The 17,368-nt window shown below is 65.1% G+C and overlaps 2 protein-coding genes and 1 long non-coding RNA gene across 5 annotated transcripts in view; 2 read left to right on the forward strand and 1 right to left on the reverse strand.

Moving 5' to 3' along the window:
- The window catches only part of ZC3H18 (zinc finger CCCH-type containing 18), a 57,949-nt gene extending 48,892 nt beyond the window's left edge, over nucleotides 1-9,057 (forward strand). Inside the window, exons 10-18 of one of the 3 annotated variants that reach the window (XM_037815803.1) lie at nucleotides 956-1,081; nucleotides 2,711-2,815; nucleotides 4,269-4,412; nucleotides 4,853-4,984; nucleotides 5,769-5,929; nucleotides 6,083-6,282; nucleotides 6,691-6,787; nucleotides 7,589-7,685; nucleotides 8,245-9,057. In XM_037815803.1, the coding sequence (XP_037671731.1) occupies nucleotides 956-1,081; nucleotides 2,711-2,815; nucleotides 4,269-4,412; nucleotides 4,853-4,984; nucleotides 5,769-5,929; nucleotides 6,083-6,282; nucleotides 6,691-6,787; nucleotides 7,589-7,685; nucleotides 8,245-8,449 (1,267 nt within the window). In that variant the 3' untranslated portion in view covers nucleotides 8,450-9,057. The remainder of the gene's footprint in view (nucleotides 1-955; nucleotides 1,082-2,710; nucleotides 2,816-4,268; nucleotides 4,413-4,852; nucleotides 4,985-5,768; nucleotides 5,930-6,082; nucleotides 6,283-6,690; nucleotides 6,788-7,588; nucleotides 7,686-8,244) is intronic. The other 2 variants (XM_037815804.1, XM_037815805.1) reach the window with 2 other exon arrangements.
- LOC119518597 lies at nucleotides 4,430-13,388 on the reverse strand. Its single transcript, XR_005213805.1, has 4 exons — nucleotides 13,293-13,388; nucleotides 7,414-7,548; nucleotides 6,461-6,894; nucleotides 4,430-6,088 (listed from the first exon to the last, which is right to left on the reverse strand). It is a non-coding gene; the product is annotated as an uncharacterized LOC119518597 (long non-coding RNA).
- Nucleotides 13,389-14,646: 1,258 nt separating this feature from the next.
- Nucleotides 14,647-16,352, forward strand: IL17C (interleukin 17C). Its single transcript, XM_037816051.1, has 3 exons — nucleotides 14,647-14,807; nucleotides 15,041-15,366; nucleotides 15,698-16,352. The coding sequence occupies exons 1-3, from the start codon at nucleotides 14,805-14,807 to the stop codon at nucleotides 15,960-15,962; spliced, it is 594 nt and encodes a 197-aa protein (XP_037671979.1). The 5' UTR covers nucleotides 14,647-14,804; the 3' UTR covers nucleotides 15,963-16,352.
- Nucleotides 16,353-17,368: the final 1,016 nt, after the last annotated feature.

Genomic DNA, 17,368 nt, shown 5'->3' on the forward strand with positions numbered 1-17,368 from the left:
GGACAGGGCAGAAGGGACAGACGGAGAGAGAAGCGGAAGGTCTGCATTAGATCACCTCAGTGATAGTCATTGGTCCCGGCGAGAACCCTCCCTGCGTGCCAGAATCCGAGGAGTGCGGATGAGGAAAAGCAGGATGTGCCAGAAGCTTCTTACTTCCAGAGTGGATGGGAGACCCGGCAGACACCGCAGCACCGGAAATGAGGCACCCTGAGGGCACAGCGCCACACCGAAGTGTTCTCGCCAGAGCGTGCAGCCTCCGGGTGGTGGAATCTTCAACAGCATCAGGGCCACAAAAGGCCAAGAGCAAGAAGCCCAGGCGGGTGGGAGGAGACGTGAGGACCGAGTGTCCCCGGGGGCCCCATGCTGGGTCCCGGGGTAGAAAGAAAAACCACAAACCGCAACCCAGGCTGATAGGCTGGTTTCTAGACTCCTATCAGTCAGGCCATGGCCACGTGAGACGCTAGCACGAAGGGGGCTCGGAGCACACTGTCCTGTTCACAGCTTCACTGTGAGGCCAAGATTATTTCAAAGTAAAAAAGTAGAAGATGGAACAAAAAAGGAAAAACAGGATACGTAGCTTCCCCTCTGGCGGCTCTCACAGTCTTCTGGTTTTGCCTGTTGAAATGAGGTAGAAAGGCCGTGAGACGTTCCTCCTCACTGTCTGGTAACTCGTTGCTGTCACAGTTCAGGGTTGCGGGTGCCTTAAAGGACACCACGAGTAATTCTATTTTCTTTGAAAACATTCTGTCTTGGTGGTGGTGGGGAGAGTGGTGCCAGGAGAGAAATGAAATGGTGGGGGAAGAGAGGCACAGTGGGGGGTCTGGCTGTGAAGTGTGTCCTGAGGGGGTGTGTGTGTGCACGTGCACACCTGTGCTCGGGTTGGCACTGAAGGACCACGAGGTCTGGCGCTTTGGGGGTGGTGAGAAGAGTCACCTTTGTGCTCTGGGCTCCCCAGGTCGTCCTCCCGCTCCTCGTCCTACTCCGGCTCTGGCTCATCACGTTCCCGTTCCCGATCGTCATCCTACAGCTCCTACTCCAGCCGCTCCTCCAGGCACAGCTCGTTCTCAGGGAGCCGATCCAGGTATGTCGCTGAGGCCTGTGGCCCCTGGCCCCTACCGCCTCCGAGTTCTGCTGGGGCAGCCTCAGGACCCTGGCGGCAGGTGCAGTCAGCCGGGCACCTCCTGGCACCACTCGGGCCACTCCAGGCTTGCCTGCCGTGGCAGGTTTCTGTCTTGATGGCTGTTTGTCCAGGCATTGAATGCTTTTCAGAACAATTTCAAAAGGTAACTGTCTAGTGGTCAGTTCTGAGGAAGAGTAATGTGGCGAAATGCCAACTAGCAGAAACCGCAGCGCCACGTACCACATGTTTGAGACAGTTTGGAAACGCTGATGTGCAAGCATCAGAGGTGGGGACTTCAGGGTCAGCACCGCTCCGGCCACGTCCTCTGGAACCGCGTGAGGGCCACCAGCCACTTGTGGCTACTTATGTTCAGACTTGAATTAAATGTTACTAACATTTTGAAACGGGCAGTGGCCACATTTTGAGTGCTCGGCAGCCACGTGTGGCTGGTGGCTGCCATGTGGAACGGCACAGGTGGCATCCGTCCCCACACCACAGAGAGTCCCGTGAACAACTTTTTATCTCGGCGTTCTTTCTTTTTCGTATTGAAAACAGACATTATTCAGAACTGTAGGCCACTCTTGGTTGTCATTTGGATGGGGAAAAAACAATAGTTGGTTAAAACTTCAAAAGAAGAATTTGGACACTTTTGTCTTTGTTAGCTTTTCCAGCCAGCACCCGTTCTCATGTGCTTTCCTTCCCCATATAATCTCCCCAGCACACACGAGACTCCGAGTCACTCCACACCCACCCAGGCTGCCCACGGGAGAAGCCAGTTTTGTCTCCTGGTTCCGTCCTGCCAGCGTGCCATGCCTGGTGGGAGGCTCCCGTTCCCGTGCTCGCCTCGTTTGCCTTATTCAGGATTCCACTGGGAGAGAAATCGGTCCCAGACCAGTGGGTGGCTGAGAGCAGAAAGGGGGAGGGACGCGGTGGACTGAGGATCTGCTCCCTCCACAGCAGTCCACGGCCTCCAGCTGCTGCCCCCACCTGGGCCCTGTCCCCCCGCATCGCCCCCTCCCCCCGCACCCCGTTTCTCCTGGAAGCGTCGCTCCCAGAGGTCAGCCCTTGAGCCGCCGCCCCGCTGCCCAGTCGGTCTTGCCATGGTTGCTCCCTGGCAGGCCTGCTCTTCTTGGCATGCAGTCGCAGAGGGTTCAGAAGCAGCGAGAGGTCATGGAAGCTGTTGGAGCTGACCCCCGAGTTAACATTTTTAGTGTGGGTGGGACAAATGGAGTCGGCAGGTTCCTTTCTAGGAGTGTGGGAGCTTGTGCAGCACTGCCAGCTGCCGGGAGCAAGAACACATGGCCCTTTCCCTACGGGGTGGGCTGAGGCCACGCTGGTTGCAGGCTCTAGTGCCCTGGGGCCTGACGAGCCACGGCTGGGCGTGCGTGGACCACCTGCCCAGTGTCCTCGGGGCCCACGCCCCTCCCTCCCCTCTGCACGCACAGCCTGGCCCGCTGCTGCTCACTCCGGCGACGGCACAAGGGTGGCCCAAGAGCTGCTACGAGTCCGCGGCACCGAGGCAGGCAGCCCGTGGTGGTCCCGTGAGGCGGGAGGGCTCCCGGCACCCCTCACACTGCTCTTTGCTCCTAGGTCCCGGTCCTTCTCCTCGTCCCCGTCCCCGTCTCCAACGCCCTCCCCACACAGACCTCCTGTCCGCGCTAAAGGGGAGCCAGCCCCGCCTCCCGGGAGAGCAGGGTAAGTCCCGGCCACCGAGGGCTCCCGCCACCCCCTCCTCTCCTCCCCCTCCCCCTCTTAAGTTCTCCTGGTGACCGAGGAGGTGACGGAGCTTCAGCAAGAGGTGCGGCCGAGCCCCAGGACTGTGGGCTCTGGGGGGACAGGAGGGGACGGGGCTGTGTGGGGAGGGGCCACACTGCAGTCTTGCGTAGCGCCCGGCTGCTCGGCTGTGAAGTGTCGGGGGTTGTCGCAGGGCTAGTCCCCACGCTCGGCGTGTGTCGCAACCACCTGAGGGCTCCCACCGCCCCCCCACCAGCACCAGCAGCACCAGGCCCCGCAGCCGAACCGGGTCGGAGGCTGCGACTGGAGACCCTGAAAGGCTCAGGCTACTTGTCATCTTTGCCGTCTCTGTGAATTTGTCCTTCGTGACAGACTGTGGCTCAGGCACTATGGGGATCAGTCAGGAGTGTTTAGAAAGGCTCGTGACACAAACTCAACACAGCAGAGTCTCTGGCCTCGGGGTCGCCAGGAGAGGCAGTTTCTCCTCGGCTCGGCTGAGTCCCTAAGAGCAGCTGCTCGTTCTCGCGTTCCAGCGTGGCTGCCCCCAGTGTGAGCAGAAGCGGGGGCCCATCCCTGCACTTCTTGCTCTTGGGTCGTCTGTCCGTTCAGCAGATTAGCAAGGCACCTGTCACGTGACAGGCCTTGGGTGGCTGCCTGCCTCAGTCTCCCCAGCCTGGACAGAGTCAACAAACCAGCCTCAGAAACACATTTAAGTCGTTACATCAGCATATACTTTACATGCGATAAGCTGCATCTGCCTAAATGGTACTTCTCGAGCGTAACAGACGTGTACACAGAACCTGCCCCCAGGGCAGCCCCACTCGTCCCCCAGCGCTCCTCACCCACCGTCGGTCCGTCAGCGCCTTCTGGCATCGTACGGGCTGCTCTTGTTGGTTCTGGTTCCGTCCACTGAACATGATTTGAGACTCACTGTCGGGCTGGGCCAAGCTCTTCCTTTCGCCTGGGGCTCCGCCTCCTGCCACTGTCCCCTCGGTGGGAGCACGGATGTGGACGAGGGCCGCAGGCGCCCGTGCATACAAAGGACACACTTGCTTGGCTGCTCTAAGAATCTGCAGGTTGTTTTGCCTCCTGCTGACAGCGGAGACGAGCTCGTAGGGCCGTTTCCTCTTCTGCAGTGGTTCCCCTGTGGAGCAGGGCTCAGAATCTCCCCACGGGGTGTGAGTCGGGAGGTCTGGGCAGGCCCAGGCCCAGGAGACTTCAGATGGACCCATCCTCCCTGCTGGTCTGGGGCTTCAGGACACCCTGGAGCGGGAGCACGATGCTGGGCTGCCCCAGGCACTCCTGAGAGTTCCGGAACACGCTCCATAGGAGACAGCCTGGGAGCCGGGAGCGGGACAGGCCAGTTGGGACCCCCGACGGGAGGCACCATGCCTCACCCTCCTCTGTCTCACAGGGAGAAGCTGGTGAAGAAGCCAGCCCCGCCTCCAGCCCCAGCCCCGTCCACCAAGACCCCAGCTCCTGTGCCCGAGCCCACCAAGCCAGGGGAGCCACGGGAAGCCAGGAGGAAGGAGCGGCAAGCCAGGAGCCCCCCCAGGAGGTGAGCACACCAGCCTCCTGCCCCCCTTGGGTCCCTCCATGTCTTTGGTGTCCACCACGGAGCCAGGGGCAATCTGCATCCCCAGAGATGCACGGGTGGCAGGAGGGCGCTCCCGGCAGAGCCGTAGAGGCCAGTGATGGGTGCTGAGCTGGGTGGGAGGAGTGGCCCTGTCCCACTCCCCCTGGGAGCCCCCAGGGCAGGCAGGACCTGCATGTCTGCTCGCTGGGACCACCCTAGAAGACATGGCTGCGCTGTGGGGACGCAGGTCCGGTGTGGCACTGACAAGTGTGCTCCGCCAAGCTGCTGCTTTCTCTGTTTTGAGGGAAAGCTGTTCCTGAAAGAAGAGACAGCCGTTCCCACTTCGCAGGCAGCAGCGAGCTGGGACTCGAGCACTTGTCTCGAGCTGGCTGTCAGCGCCGATGGGTGTGATTGTGTTGCAGGCGAACCCGCAGCGGCAGCGGCAGCGGCAGCAGCTGTAGCGGCTCCAGCTCCAGATCCAGGTCATTGTTGAGCCCGTGCTCGGGGTCCTGCTCTTCACCCCCACCCTCCCCGTCGGGGTCCAGGACGTCCCGGTGAGACGTTCCGTCAAGTGGGAGCGCCCCTCCCTCAGGAACCAGGACCGGTTCTGGGGGCGTCGGAAGGCCCTGCCTCACCTCGGGGAACACACTTGCTGAGACCCGTTTCCGGGGAGAACTGTGGGTGCCGCCCTGAGCAGGCCCTGGGGCCCTGTCTCCACAGAGGCGCACAGCGGGCAGGTGGTGTGAGAGAGAGAAATCTGAGAAAAAAGAATGCTGCTGTTAGTTGGGTAAAAAAGACGACTATCAAAAATCAGTCCTTACATTGAATCAAGCTTGAAATTTCTAGGTCGAGCACAGTGCTTTATACACTTGTCCAAATTTTAATAGGTCTAGACTTTTAACGACCTAACTTTAAAAGAAAAATTGGGAAAGAGAATTTGGTTCTGACATTCCCCTCCCAGCACAGTGCCCCAGCAGTGTCTCGGGCGTGTCCGGTCCACGGGCAGCGCACACTGTGGCGGAAGCACGGTCAGTTGGGGGTCACTTGCAAGGTTTTAATGAGTCACAAGTTGAGCTGCAGGCTCCCATCTTGTTTTCCACTTTATTTTCCAGCCACGGCCTCCTCGTGTGCGTTCTGCCGGCCGCAGCTCTGGGGTCTGACTTAGGCGCGTGTCCATCGGGCAGGGCCCTCGCGTGGCGGCACAGGCACCCCGGGTGTAGGGTGGCACCTCTACACCTCCCCAGGCTCCCCTGGATCTACAGCCTGGTGGGGACCTGGGTGAGGGAGGATCGCGGGGAGCCCAGGGTCACACAGACACAAATGTGCTTGCGGGTCCAGGTCCTTGAGCGTGAGCAGTGTCTCCTCGGTGTCCAGCGCCACGTCAAGTAGCAGTTCTGCGCATAGTGTGGACTCAGAGGACATGTACGCGGACCTGGCTAGCCCCGTGTCCTCGGCCAGCTCACGGTCCCCCACCCCTGCCCAGACGAAGAAGGAGAAAGGTAGGCGGGGGCTCCAGGGGGAATGACTGGTTGGTGGGTGCACACCAGGGACCCCAGGCCATCATCCCCTGGTGGCCGGCCGTCAGCTCGTCCCCCTGGCTGGTGGTACTTCTCAGAGAACACAGGAGGACCCTGAAGCATTGTCATTCTCAGGAAAATCTAAAAAGGAAGATGGCGTTAAAGAGGAGAAGCGGAAAAGGGATTCGACCACACAAGCCCCCAAGTCCGCGAAGCCCTCTGTGGGCAGCCGGTCATCCCAGCAGCCCTTAGCGCCACAGCAGGCACCTCCGGGGCAGCCCCCTCAGGGCACGTTCATTGCCCACAAGGAGATCAAGCTGACTCTGCTAAACAAGGTGAGGCCCTTGGGGTCCTGCTGGTGGGTGCCAGGCCTCACAGGAAAGGGCAGGTGTCGGGGGGATGGGAGCGGGGAGCAGCTGAGGTGTTGGAGAGCGGGGCTTCGTTCCGACCCCATTTCCTGAGGCCGCTCTAGCAGAGCTGCAGTGGGGTAGCTCCCTCGGAAAGCATCGGAACCTGGAAGGGGCGGAGGCCACACCACTGGCCTGGCTGTAGGAGACGGTCATCCTGTCCCTCCTCGCTTCCCTCAAGCGGCGAAGACCTCCTGTGCGCACACTCTGAGGGGTCCAGGGCACTGGGGGGTGGGCACTGAGAGGGCTCTGTGTTGGTGGGACAGAGAGAGGATGCAGGGCCCTGGGCCGCTGCTCCCGGCCCGCCCTCCTCACTGGGCCTCCGCTGTTTTATAGGCGGCTGACAAAGGAAGCAGGAAGCGCTACGAACCGTCAGACAAGGACAGGCCAAGTCCTCCTCCAGCCAAGCGGGCCAACGCCTCCCCAGACCGCGGTGAGCAGCCCCTCAGCCCGCAGGACGCAGCGGGCAGGGCCCAGCAGCCGAGGGAGCCCAGAGCGGGCGTTGCCTGGCAGGCTAGGCTGCCCTGGGACCCCGTTTGCCTGTAAAAAGTAGTCAGGGTCCTAAGGGACAAGTATAATGAGCCCACCACATTTTAACATAAAATAACTGTTTTCCCAGAAAAAAATTAGAAGAGTAGCATTGGTTTTTACTTTTTCACAAATTTCGCATCTGGTTCACCAGAAGCCAGGTGATTTCCTCATCTGCCCAGGCCCGCTTCTGGGCACCATCCACCTGGCACTGACACCACAGCCCTGCCATGGCCGCTCCTCACCCACGGGCGCCGAGACAGTCTATGCTGTGGTTTTGCTTTTACTTTTAAACTGCCAGTTCCTTTTGTTGTTCCAGATTTGAAAACCCATGTGATAAAATTCTCCAAAGCGAGGATAAGGAATCTCATTTTCTTTGGGTTGGGGGAGGGCAGTGTATCCCTGTTTTTGCCTCGACCTCCAGGAAGCCTGGAGCTCGTATTTCAGCTCCACTTTGGTGGCTCCTGGACTGGGATTTCTGACCAAGTTTGTGCTCACGCCTCTCATTTTTCATGGGCTCTCCCCACTTACCTTCTTCACAATGAGGGGCGTGAGCCTCGGGCGTCTGGAACTAGATTCGTGGTGTCCGGGTGAGGCCTTCCAGCCCAGTGGTCAGATGCTGTCCCCTCAGGCAGGACCGGGTGTAACCAGGGCGGCAGGACCTACCTGTGGTGGTGAATGCGGCTCCTTTGTTCCATGTTGCCAGGTTCTCGGGACCGGAAATCGGGTGGGAGACTCGGCTCCCCAAAGCCAGAGCGGCCGAGAGGGCAGAACCCCAAGGCGACTGTGGCTCAGCCCGACAGGTGAGTGCCTGCACACTGGGGGGGCTGGGGCCTCTGTGGCCACAGAGGGGGCTGCAGCCGAGTCCCCTGCAGGCGGAAGGCGGGCCGGGAGGTCCTGCAGAAGTCTGTCACACCTCCATGGCAGAGAAGGCCATTGGGCAATGGGGCCTGCGCTGTGCTGTTGGGGTTCTCCGTGGGATCCCCAAAAGGGGCAGGGCGGGGCAGGCACAGAATTCAGGCAGCTGCTCACTGCACACGCGCACACCCAGCCCCCCCAGGCCCAAAGTATGGCCTGAAGCTGGGATTCGGCTTCAAGGGGGCTCCTCACCCTTGGGGTCCGGCCTGCGTAACGCCCTCACCTGTGGCCCTTGGCACGGAGTCCTGGGGCGTTTGTTGGGGAGGTTCCTGTGGCCCCGGCCAGCCCCTGGGGCCTTCCCTGCCCTCCCAGCTCGTCTGCCCGCGTCCAGCCCGAGCGGCTCCGTCCCCCAGCCCGGATGTGGCCCACTCGCCAGGCGGGAGGCCCGTGGGAGGGTGCAGCCGCCGAAGCCCTGGTCCCACCCCTCTGCCCCCACCTCTGCAGGAAGCGCCAGGCGTCGCCCCCACCCAAGAGCTCCAGCAAGGTCACCAGTGTCCCCGGCAAGGCCTCGGACGCCAGCGCCACCACCGCCGGCACCAAGCCGGGGAAGGCCAGCACGCTGTCGCGGCGCGAGGAGCTCCTGAAGCAGCTGAAGGCCGTGGAGGACGCCATCGCGCGCAAGCGGGCCAAGATCCCCGGGAAGGTGTAGCGGGGCCTGCGGGCTCGGCGCCCCGCCCTGCCTCGGGTTAGAGACTCTTCTGTTTTTATAAATAGGGTGAGCGCAGCCATTTTGGATTTTGCAGTTAATGTCTTATTTTGGCTGTGATTCTTTTTAAAAATTAAAAAAGGAAAAAAAAAAGTTTCTCAGCTGGAAAAGAAGCCACACACGATGAAGACGGCGCTGGGTCCCAGGCGCCTCCCGCAGACGGACAGAGAAGCCCCTGACAGGCAGGCGCAGGCACTGAGGCCGAGTTACGTCACCGCCAGCCCCGCACCCGCTCCTTTCCCTCGCGGCCCCCCACTGCCAGTCCGGTGTGTTCCGAAACCTCGAGGGGGCCGGTGCCGAACTCTCCCTTCCTCCCCCACCCCAGGATCAAAAAATATATATATATATTCTTGACTAAAGTCTGATTGGGAAATATTTCCTATCTTATTTTAAACATCAAATTGTTTTAGTTGATTTAAAAAAGAAAAAAAAAATACCTAGAAGACCAAAAAATAAAAAAGGCCAAGGGTATTAAGGGTATTGCTGGGGCGTCTGTCAAACGTGGAGGGTCTTTTTTGAGGGTCTCCCAAAATAAAGTATTTTGATAAGCAGCTGTCCTTGCCCACTGGTGATGTCTGCGCTGGAGCCCCCACCCCTGCCCCTCCCAGCAGAGGCTGAGGTGGCCCCCCGCGGCCCCCCGCTGCCCCGACCTTCCTGGGCCGGAAGCCGCTTGGGAGCCCCGACAGGGTGTGCAGAGCTCCCGCCCCTGCGCCCGCCCTGGAGGCAGCTCTGCCTGTGGCACAAGGAGCTTCGCTTCTAGGTCCAGCCCCCGTGGGCACCGCTCTAGCAAGTCGTGTTCTTGTACCTCAGTTTCCCCATGGGTGAGGCTGCCCTGCCTCTCTTGGGTGTCGTGGGCACCCCCAGAACGATCGGGGTGGGGGTCCACATTGGGGTTCATGTGCTGCCGCTGAGGGTCCATTTCCCAGCAGAGGCCGGCCTGGGGCCAGGCTGCTGGGCAGGTTGCCAGCCGCGAGGGACGCTCCTTCCACCGGAGCCAGCCCAGCGCTTCAGAGCGAGACGAGCCCAGCCCAGGCGCTCCCACCCGCGCTTCGGGAGCTCAGAGACCCCGAGGGGACGGGTGCCTTCAGGGCCGCGGGGAGCAGGCCAGGCCCTCGCTGACGGGCTCAGGCTCGCGCCCCTCCACCCTCAGGGTCCTCCGGGCGCTTTCCGGCTCCGTTCTACCCGCAGCCTGGGGTCTGCCGCGCCCACCCGGCGCCTTGTCCTCCCCAGGGCCAGTGGCAAGTCCGCCCTGGAACGAGGCCCCGGGGAGTGGCGCCGTGGCCGCGGCACACTGTTTTTCCATTTCGGAGCCGCGTCCAAGGCCAGAGCCCGCTCAGGGTCACCTCCCTCGAGTTGGGCCTAGACGCGCCCCGCGCTGGCGAGCAAAGCGGGGACACCAGGGACGTGGCCGCAGCCTCCCACCCCGCTGTGGGATTGACCCGACTCGGGGGCATCCACGCAGAGCTGGGCTTGAACTGCAGCCGGTGTCGGGCGCCAGGCCCCGCAGTGAGCCCCACTTGCTCCCATCCGTCCCCTCGTCTGCCCAGGCTGTGGGCCCCTGGGAGGCCCTCCTGAGGCCTCAAACGCCAACCCAGACGTGCCTGCACCCCAAAGGCCTAGCGTGCCCACAGGCAATGCCCGGGTGGGGGTGGCGGCATGGGTCGGCGTGCAAACGCCTGCTGCCAGGAATAACATGCCAGAGCTGTCCAGCCCCCAGTGGCTGCCCCATCCTGTCTACTCCAGGCCCTGCCCAGGGCTCCGTGCCGCCCCCAAGCCCCCACCTCAGGGCCGTTGGTGCTGTTCCCAGTCCCTGAAACACTGACCTGGTCACCTTTCTCACCCGGCCCGGCCACTGCCGCACAGAAAGTCCCCCTGACCCTCGGCCCTTGGCCCTTCCCCCGGACAAGAGCAGAGGCTGTATGGGGACACGCAGTCTGCAGGAAGCACGGCTGCCCTCATCTTCACCAAAGGCTCTGACCAGCCCTTCAGTCCCCCTCACAGTCAGGCCCATGCAGGGCAGGGCCCAGAGGAGTGAGGACGTGGAACCAGACCCCCAGGGAGGCCAAGGAGGGCCCGGAGCAAACCCCACCTGCAGGCTGCCTCCTGGGCCCAGGCCCACCCTAGCTGCCCTGCGGGCTCTGAGCAGACCGGCTGTGCCCTTATGGTGTCTGTCCCCTGCCACAGGGTGCCCCTCTCTTGGTGTTTTCCCATCCTCCTGCCTTCCTGGCCGGTCCCGGGGCCCTCTGCCTGCCTCCCAGATGGAGCCCGGGTGGGGTGGGGTCGGCAGGCCGCTGCCTCCGGGATGCCCTCCGGCCTTCCTCCCGCCTTTCCAGTCTTGCCCAAGCCGGGACTTCCGGGCTTGCCTCAGCCGCCCGCAGGAACGAGGCGCCACCCAGCCCCCGCCCTGTGTCTGTCCTTCCGGCCGCCCGGCCTGGACCCCTCAGTGCCCGGGCAGTGTCCCCTCCAGAATAGGCTGAGGACTGCCGGGCAGGGCAGCCTCGTGGGCGGGGCCGCTCTCCTGGTGACCTCGTGGGGTGCAGCCTGCGGCCCCTCCCCAGGTAGTGCAGGCGGAAGAGGCAGCCCCCGCGTGAAGGAGAAGCCGGCATGGGCCGTGCGGGGCGGCCCCCTGGCACCTGCGAGTCCACCAGCAGAGGCCAGAGCGGGAGGACACACGCAGAGCCCCCGGGAGGAGCCACCAGGCCCGAGGGGGCCCCGGGGCTGGGCCTAATGGCAGCTGGGGCTGGGCCGGGGCCACGCCTGCCGCTCACTTCCATCCCCTTTACCCGTCTGTCCGTCCGTCCGTCCCAACCACACGCTCGGCCCACGCAGACACCCCTGGCAGCGGCCGGGATGCACGCGAGAATTTCACGCCTTTTCATCCCGTGAACGAGGGTGCACACGTGAGGCTGAACCTGCCGACGTGAAGGAGCCATTCCAGCCGTGGGCCTGGGGTGCCCTCCCTTGGGGCCTCAAGGCTGCTTTCTGCCCCTGGAAGTCGGGGGCTCCCCTTCCACCCCAGTGGGCCAGAAAATGAACCAGGCTCCAGGCGCAGAGAGAGCGCCCCGCTTCACTCTGAGTCCACAAGAGGAAGCTACGGAGAGGGGGGATTCGCCGGACGAGGCTCGAACGCTGCTACCAAGTTGCCAGCCGGGACCAGTGCCCACGGGGTGTGCCAGGGACCCTGGACCCTCCAGTCCCCCAGAGCCCCCTCTGTCCTCAGAGTCCAGCTGCTCCAAAACCCAGGGTGGAATTAGGAAGCCCTGACCGCACATGTGGCAGGGCAGCGACCTGCCTGGCAAGAACTGGCCCCCACCCTGAGCCTCGGTTTCCCCCGCTACCGCCTCCAGGGCCAAGGGCTTCACTGGGTCAGACCCCCGCCTCCATGGGCCTGAGCAGCACAGGGCAGGGCAGAGGCGAGGGGCTGGGGGGAGCCTGGGAGGACACCCCTTAGGTTCCCTTGGCCATTTGCTCACTCATTCATTCACTCAATTCACCCCTCTGCCCCACCATTCACTCATTTATTCCCTCGTTTAAAACTTTTTTTAACTCAGTTGTTTCATCAAACACTTGGTCCACACTGTCCCTGAGGTGGCCCTGCCCCCAGGGGTCCATGGTGCTTGGGGGTACTCCTCTCCCCCCACTTCCCCAGTCTCTTGCCCATCACATCCCTTCATCCCTTTTGTCCCCTCCCCAGGGCTCCTAAGAGAGGAGGAGACACAAAGAGGGGAGGCAGGGGGGCAGCCACATGGCCACAAGCCCAGGGGCCCCAGGATGGCCGGCCCCACTAGAAGCTGGGTGAGAGGCATGGACGGTGCCTCCCCTGAGAGCCCCCAGAGGGAGCCAACCCCACCCACACCCCAATTCCAGGACTGTGGGAGAAGATGCGTCTGTCGTTTTAAAGCACCAGTACCAGTTTGTGGTACTTTGTTACAGCAGCCACAGGACACAAACAGATGGTGAGCTCCCCGTTGCGGGAGGTATGCAAGCAAAGGGTGGATGGCCACGGTAGGGGCGTTGTGGGTGGAGCAGCCTGGGGACTCGGTGCGCAGAGCCATGTATCTTAGGAAGAAGTGGAGAAGGCAGTAACGATGGCAGTGTCCACTGACTGAGCACCTCCTCGCTGACCTGGACAGTCTCATTCTCACCCGAGTCGGGCGAGGCTCAGCCCCACTGACAGTGCAGACGCCAAGGCCGGGAGGGGGGGGGTCCTTGCCAAAGGCTGTAGCCTGGAGCGCCCACCCCTCCCGGGGGAGCTCGTTTTCCCTCGGGTTGCGTCCTGGGACCTGCCAACAGGTGAGGAAGGACGGGAGGGCAGGTGACGCCACCGGCCCTCAGGCGCACATCCTGGGCCTGACTGGGGGGCAGCCAGGGGACACCGGGTGGGCCCACTGCAGGTTGGCGTCCCAACTCCGGCCTTCCAGTGATGGAAAGTCACCCCGGCACCCCGAAAGCCAGCGGCGGGGCGGCAGGTAACGCTTCTGAAGGAGCAGCCCCCACCGTCCACAGGGCGCTCGCAGCCCCGGCCGGAACCTGGATTTGAACAAAGCCTCAGGCGGAGCGCGGGGTCTGCAGGGGTGACCCGCGTCGACGCAGGCCAGGGGAACCCCCGGGGGCCACCCCGCCCCGCACCCCATCCCAGGCCCGAATCCCCAGAACGTGGACACTGAGCCAGGGCACAGGTCGCGGAAGGAAACCCCTTTCGCGGAAGCTTCGAGAATGTCCCACAGGGCAGCCCCCACCCATGGCCCGGATTGCGGGAGATAAGCAGGGGTCGGGGTCTACTCACGGGTCCTGCCGGGACACCGCAACCCATTCCTGCAGCAGGAGGTGGGGGCCGGGACACGGGGGGCGGGACACGGGGGCCACGGGGAGGGAAGAGGAAGCCCGCGGCACTTCCCAGGAGGAAGCAGCTCGGCCCCGGGTTTCCCCCAGGTGTGGCCGGGACACGGGGGGCGGGGACACGGGGGGCGGGGACACGGGGGGCGGGGACACGGGGGGCGGGGTCACGGGGGGCGGGGTCACGGGGGGCCGGGGTCACGGGGGCCGGGGACACGGGGGTCCGGGGTCACGGGGGATGGGGCCACGGGGGCCACGGGGAGGGAGGAGGAAGCCCGCGGCACTTCCCAGGAGGAAGCGGCTCGGCCCCGGGTTTCCCCCAGGTGTGGCCGGGACACGGGGGACGGGGACACGGGGGGCCGGGACACGGGGGGCGGGACACGGGGGGCGGGACACGGGGGGCGGGACACGGGGGCCACGGGGAGGGAAGAGGAAGCCCGCGGCACTTCCCAGGAGGAAGCGGCTCGGCCCCGGGTTTCCCCCAGGTGTGGCCGGGACACGGGGGGCGGGGACACGGGGGACGGGGACACGGGGGGCGGGGACACGGGGGGCCGGGACACGGGGGGCCGGGACACGGGGGGCCGGGGACACGGGGGGCCGGGACACGGGGGGCCGGGACACGGGGGCCGGGGTCACGGGGGGCCGGGACACGGGGGGCGGGTCACGGGGGGCGGGGTCACGGGGGACGGGGACACGGGGGACGGGGACACGGGGGGCGGGGACACGGGGGGCCGGGACACGGGGGGCCGGGTCACGGGGGGCGGGGTCACGGGGGGCCGGGACACGGGGGGCGGGGACACGGGGGGCGGGGTCACGGGGGGCCGGGGACACGGGGGGCCGGGACACGGGGGACGGGGACACGGGGGGCGGGGACACGGGGGACGGGGACACGGGGGGCGGGGACACGGGGACACGGGGGGCGGGGTCACGGGGGGCCGGGACACGGGGGGCCGGGACACGGGGGGGCCGGGACACGGGGGCCGGGGACACGGGGGGCCGGGACACGGGGGCCGGGGACACGGGGGGACGGGGACCCGGGGGGCCGGGACACGGGGGGCCGGGGACACGGGGGGCGGGGACACGGGGGGCGGGGACACGGGGGGCCGGGGACACGGGGGGACGGGGACACGGTGGGCCGGGACACGGGGGGACGGGGACACGGTGGGCGGGGACACGGGGGGACGGGGACACGGTGGGCCGGGACACGGGGGGACGGGGACACGGGGGGCGGGGACACGGGGGGCCGGGGCCACGGGGGCCACGGGGAGGGAGGAGGAAGCCCGCGGCACTTCCCAGGAGGAAGCGGCTCGGCCCCGGGTTTCCCCCAGGTGTGGCCCGCGCTATAAAGGGCGCTGCAAGCTGGCTACCGCCAGGTGCCCGCCAGGTGCTCGCCAGGTGCCAGGTGCTCGCCAGGTGCCAGGTGCCAGGTGCGCGCCGCCGCCGAGCGCTCCGAGCCGCCGCCATGGTGAGCCCGGCGGCTGCGCAGTAGGACCCGGCTCTGCGGGTTGGGGCTCGCCGACCCTGGGGCTGAGGATGCTGGCCTGGGGGCCGGAAGCCCCGAATCAGCCTCTGAGCCCTAGTTTTCCCATCTGTAGAGGGGGAGGCTGGACCCCACCTTTCCACAGGGCCTGGACCAGCTGGGGGGGGCTGGTGCCCCTCCCTGGTGTCACCTGACCCCCCACCTGTCTCTCCCACCAGCTCCTCCCCGGCTTCCTGCTGCTCCTCTGGCTGCCCACCCTGCTGGCCCACCATGGCCCCCCGCACTGGGGGGGCCCCCACACCCACGGGACCCCGCGCTGCTACTCGGCCGAGGAGCTGCCCCTGGGCCAGGCGCCCCCGCATCTGCTGGCTCGCGGCGCCAGGTGGGAGCAGGCCCTCCCCGTCGCCCTGGTGTCCAGCCTGGAGGCGGCGGGCCGCGGGCGGCAGGAGGGGGCCCCCGCCTGGACCCGGTGCGCGGCGCTGCGGTCCGAGCAGGTGCTGGAAGCCGACGTGCACGAGCGCTCCATCTCGCCCTGGAGATACCGGTGAGGGCGGCTCCCCGAGCTCGGGGCTCCCCGGGGACACTGAGGCTCCTGCCCACTCACTGCCCCCCAGGATCTCAGTCTAGACCCCAGCTGCCAAACCCTGGGCCCCCCGAGGCCCTGCAGCGGCCAGGCCGGGTGTGGTGGGGAGAGACGGGGCCTCCTGGGACCCCCCGCCCGGCTTCCGTGCCATGGGGGGGCAGCAGCGGGGCCGGGATAACCCAGGCCACCGGCCAGCGCTCAGGGCACGCGAGGCCCGTGCAGGCGGGGGCCGAGGTTCGGGATCCAGGGGCCGGGGGGGGGGGGGGGGGAGCTCACGCCGCCCCGCCCGCAGCGTGGACACGGACGAGGACCGCTACCCGCGGAAGCTGGCCTTCGCCGAGTGCCTGTGCCGCGGCTGCATCAGCGCCAGGACCGGCCGCGAGTCGCCCGCCCTCAACTCCGTGCAGCTGCACCAGAGCCTGCTGGTCCTGCGCCGGCGGCCCTGCTCCCGGGACGGCGCGGGCGCCCCCACGCCCGGGGCCTTCGCCTTCCACGCCGAGTTCATCCGCGTGCCCGTCGGCTGCACCTGCGTCCTGCCCAGGTCGGAGGCCCGGTGACCGGCCCGGGGCCCTCCACATGGGATCGGGGTCTCCGCGGAGAGGGCCCCTCCTATTTATGTGTATTTATTGGTTATTTATAGGCCCTGGGGTGGTCCCGGGGCTCCAGGGCGGGGAGGCCTCGCTCCAGGGGTCTTGGTGGTGGTGGAAACAGGGACGCCGGGAGAGCCACGTCCTGTCCCTGGGGCTGCACCGGCCCGGCCACTCCCAGCTCGCTCAGTGTGAACAGACACTTGGGGTCAAAGGCCCTCAGCACCTTCCGGAGCTTCTTGACACAGTGGGAAAGGGGTTCCAATGCCCCTTCCGTCCCTGGGGCCCCCTGCCCAACGCCGGTCTCAGCCCCATCCAGGCACCCAGGTCCTTCTTCCCAGCCGCCCCAGGAGAAAAAAGTGTCCCTTTATTTTCTTAATAAAAATTTTTATTTATTTTAAATTTAAGTGTGTGCTAGTAAAGTGATGAACACCCCTGGATTTGAAACTTTCACCATCAAGGAAAGGCATTTGATTAAGACCCCGACTTGCCCTCCCCCACCCCTGGCCCCACCGTCCACCCACTGGCCAATTCCAGTGTGTCCTTCCAGAAACTTAAGTACAAAAACCTGGGCATCAGGGTGGGTGGAGGGAACACAAAGAGGGCTCTGCTCGGCCCCTGCCAGGTTTGCACCCAACACCCTGAGCAATTCACCCTGAGCAGCCAGGTGGGCTCAGGCCACACAGCCACCCCAGGGACGGCGTCCCTGAGTTCCCAGGTAGACTGATGCCCCGGGTTTGGCCTTCTGTGGCAGGTGTTGGGGTTGAATTTGCCCCCGTCCTGTCCCCAGCCCTCCAAGTGCAACCTTTGGAAACAGGGTTACTGCAGATGGACCTGGTCAAGACGAGACCACACTGAGGGGGAAGCCCACGGAGGAGGTGGGTGACGACAGGGGCAGAGATTGGGGTGCGCGGCCCCTAGCCAAGGATGCCTGGTGGCTGCCACCACTGGACGCTGCGAGAGCCCAGGAAGGACCCCCTGGAGCCTCCAGGGTGCGTGGCCCTGCTACCACCCAGACTGGGACTTCCATCCCCAGAGCCGTGAGAGAACAAGCCCCTGCTGCTTGAGTCCCCCTGTCTGTGGGGCTCTCAGCAGCCTGGAGCCAGGGGCAGGAGGGAGCTGGAAATGTGGCCTCGGCCCAGCCCAGTCCTTCAGGCTCCTGCCCACCACTGGCGTCTCACTGGCCTCCAGGACAACCAGGGCTGGTCCAGGGAAGAGGCAGGGGACCCTGGGCTCTTCTGGCTCAGCCACCACCCCCACCCCCAATTTGGAGCCCCGGTCTCCACACCTGAGATGTGCCAGCTGAGGGTCGGTGCTGGGCCGCTTGTGGGGACCCCCCAGTCTGGCCAGCCATTGCCACCTGCATCCCCTGCGTG

The sequence above is a fragment of the Choloepus didactylus genome, chromosome 22 (genome assembly GCF_015220235.1).
Source record: "Choloepus didactylus isolate mChoDid1 chromosome 22, mChoDid1.pri, whole genome shotgun sequence".
Taxonomy (NCBI): domain Eukaryota; kingdom Metazoa; phylum Chordata; class Mammalia; order Pilosa; family Megalonychidae; genus Choloepus; species Choloepus didactylus.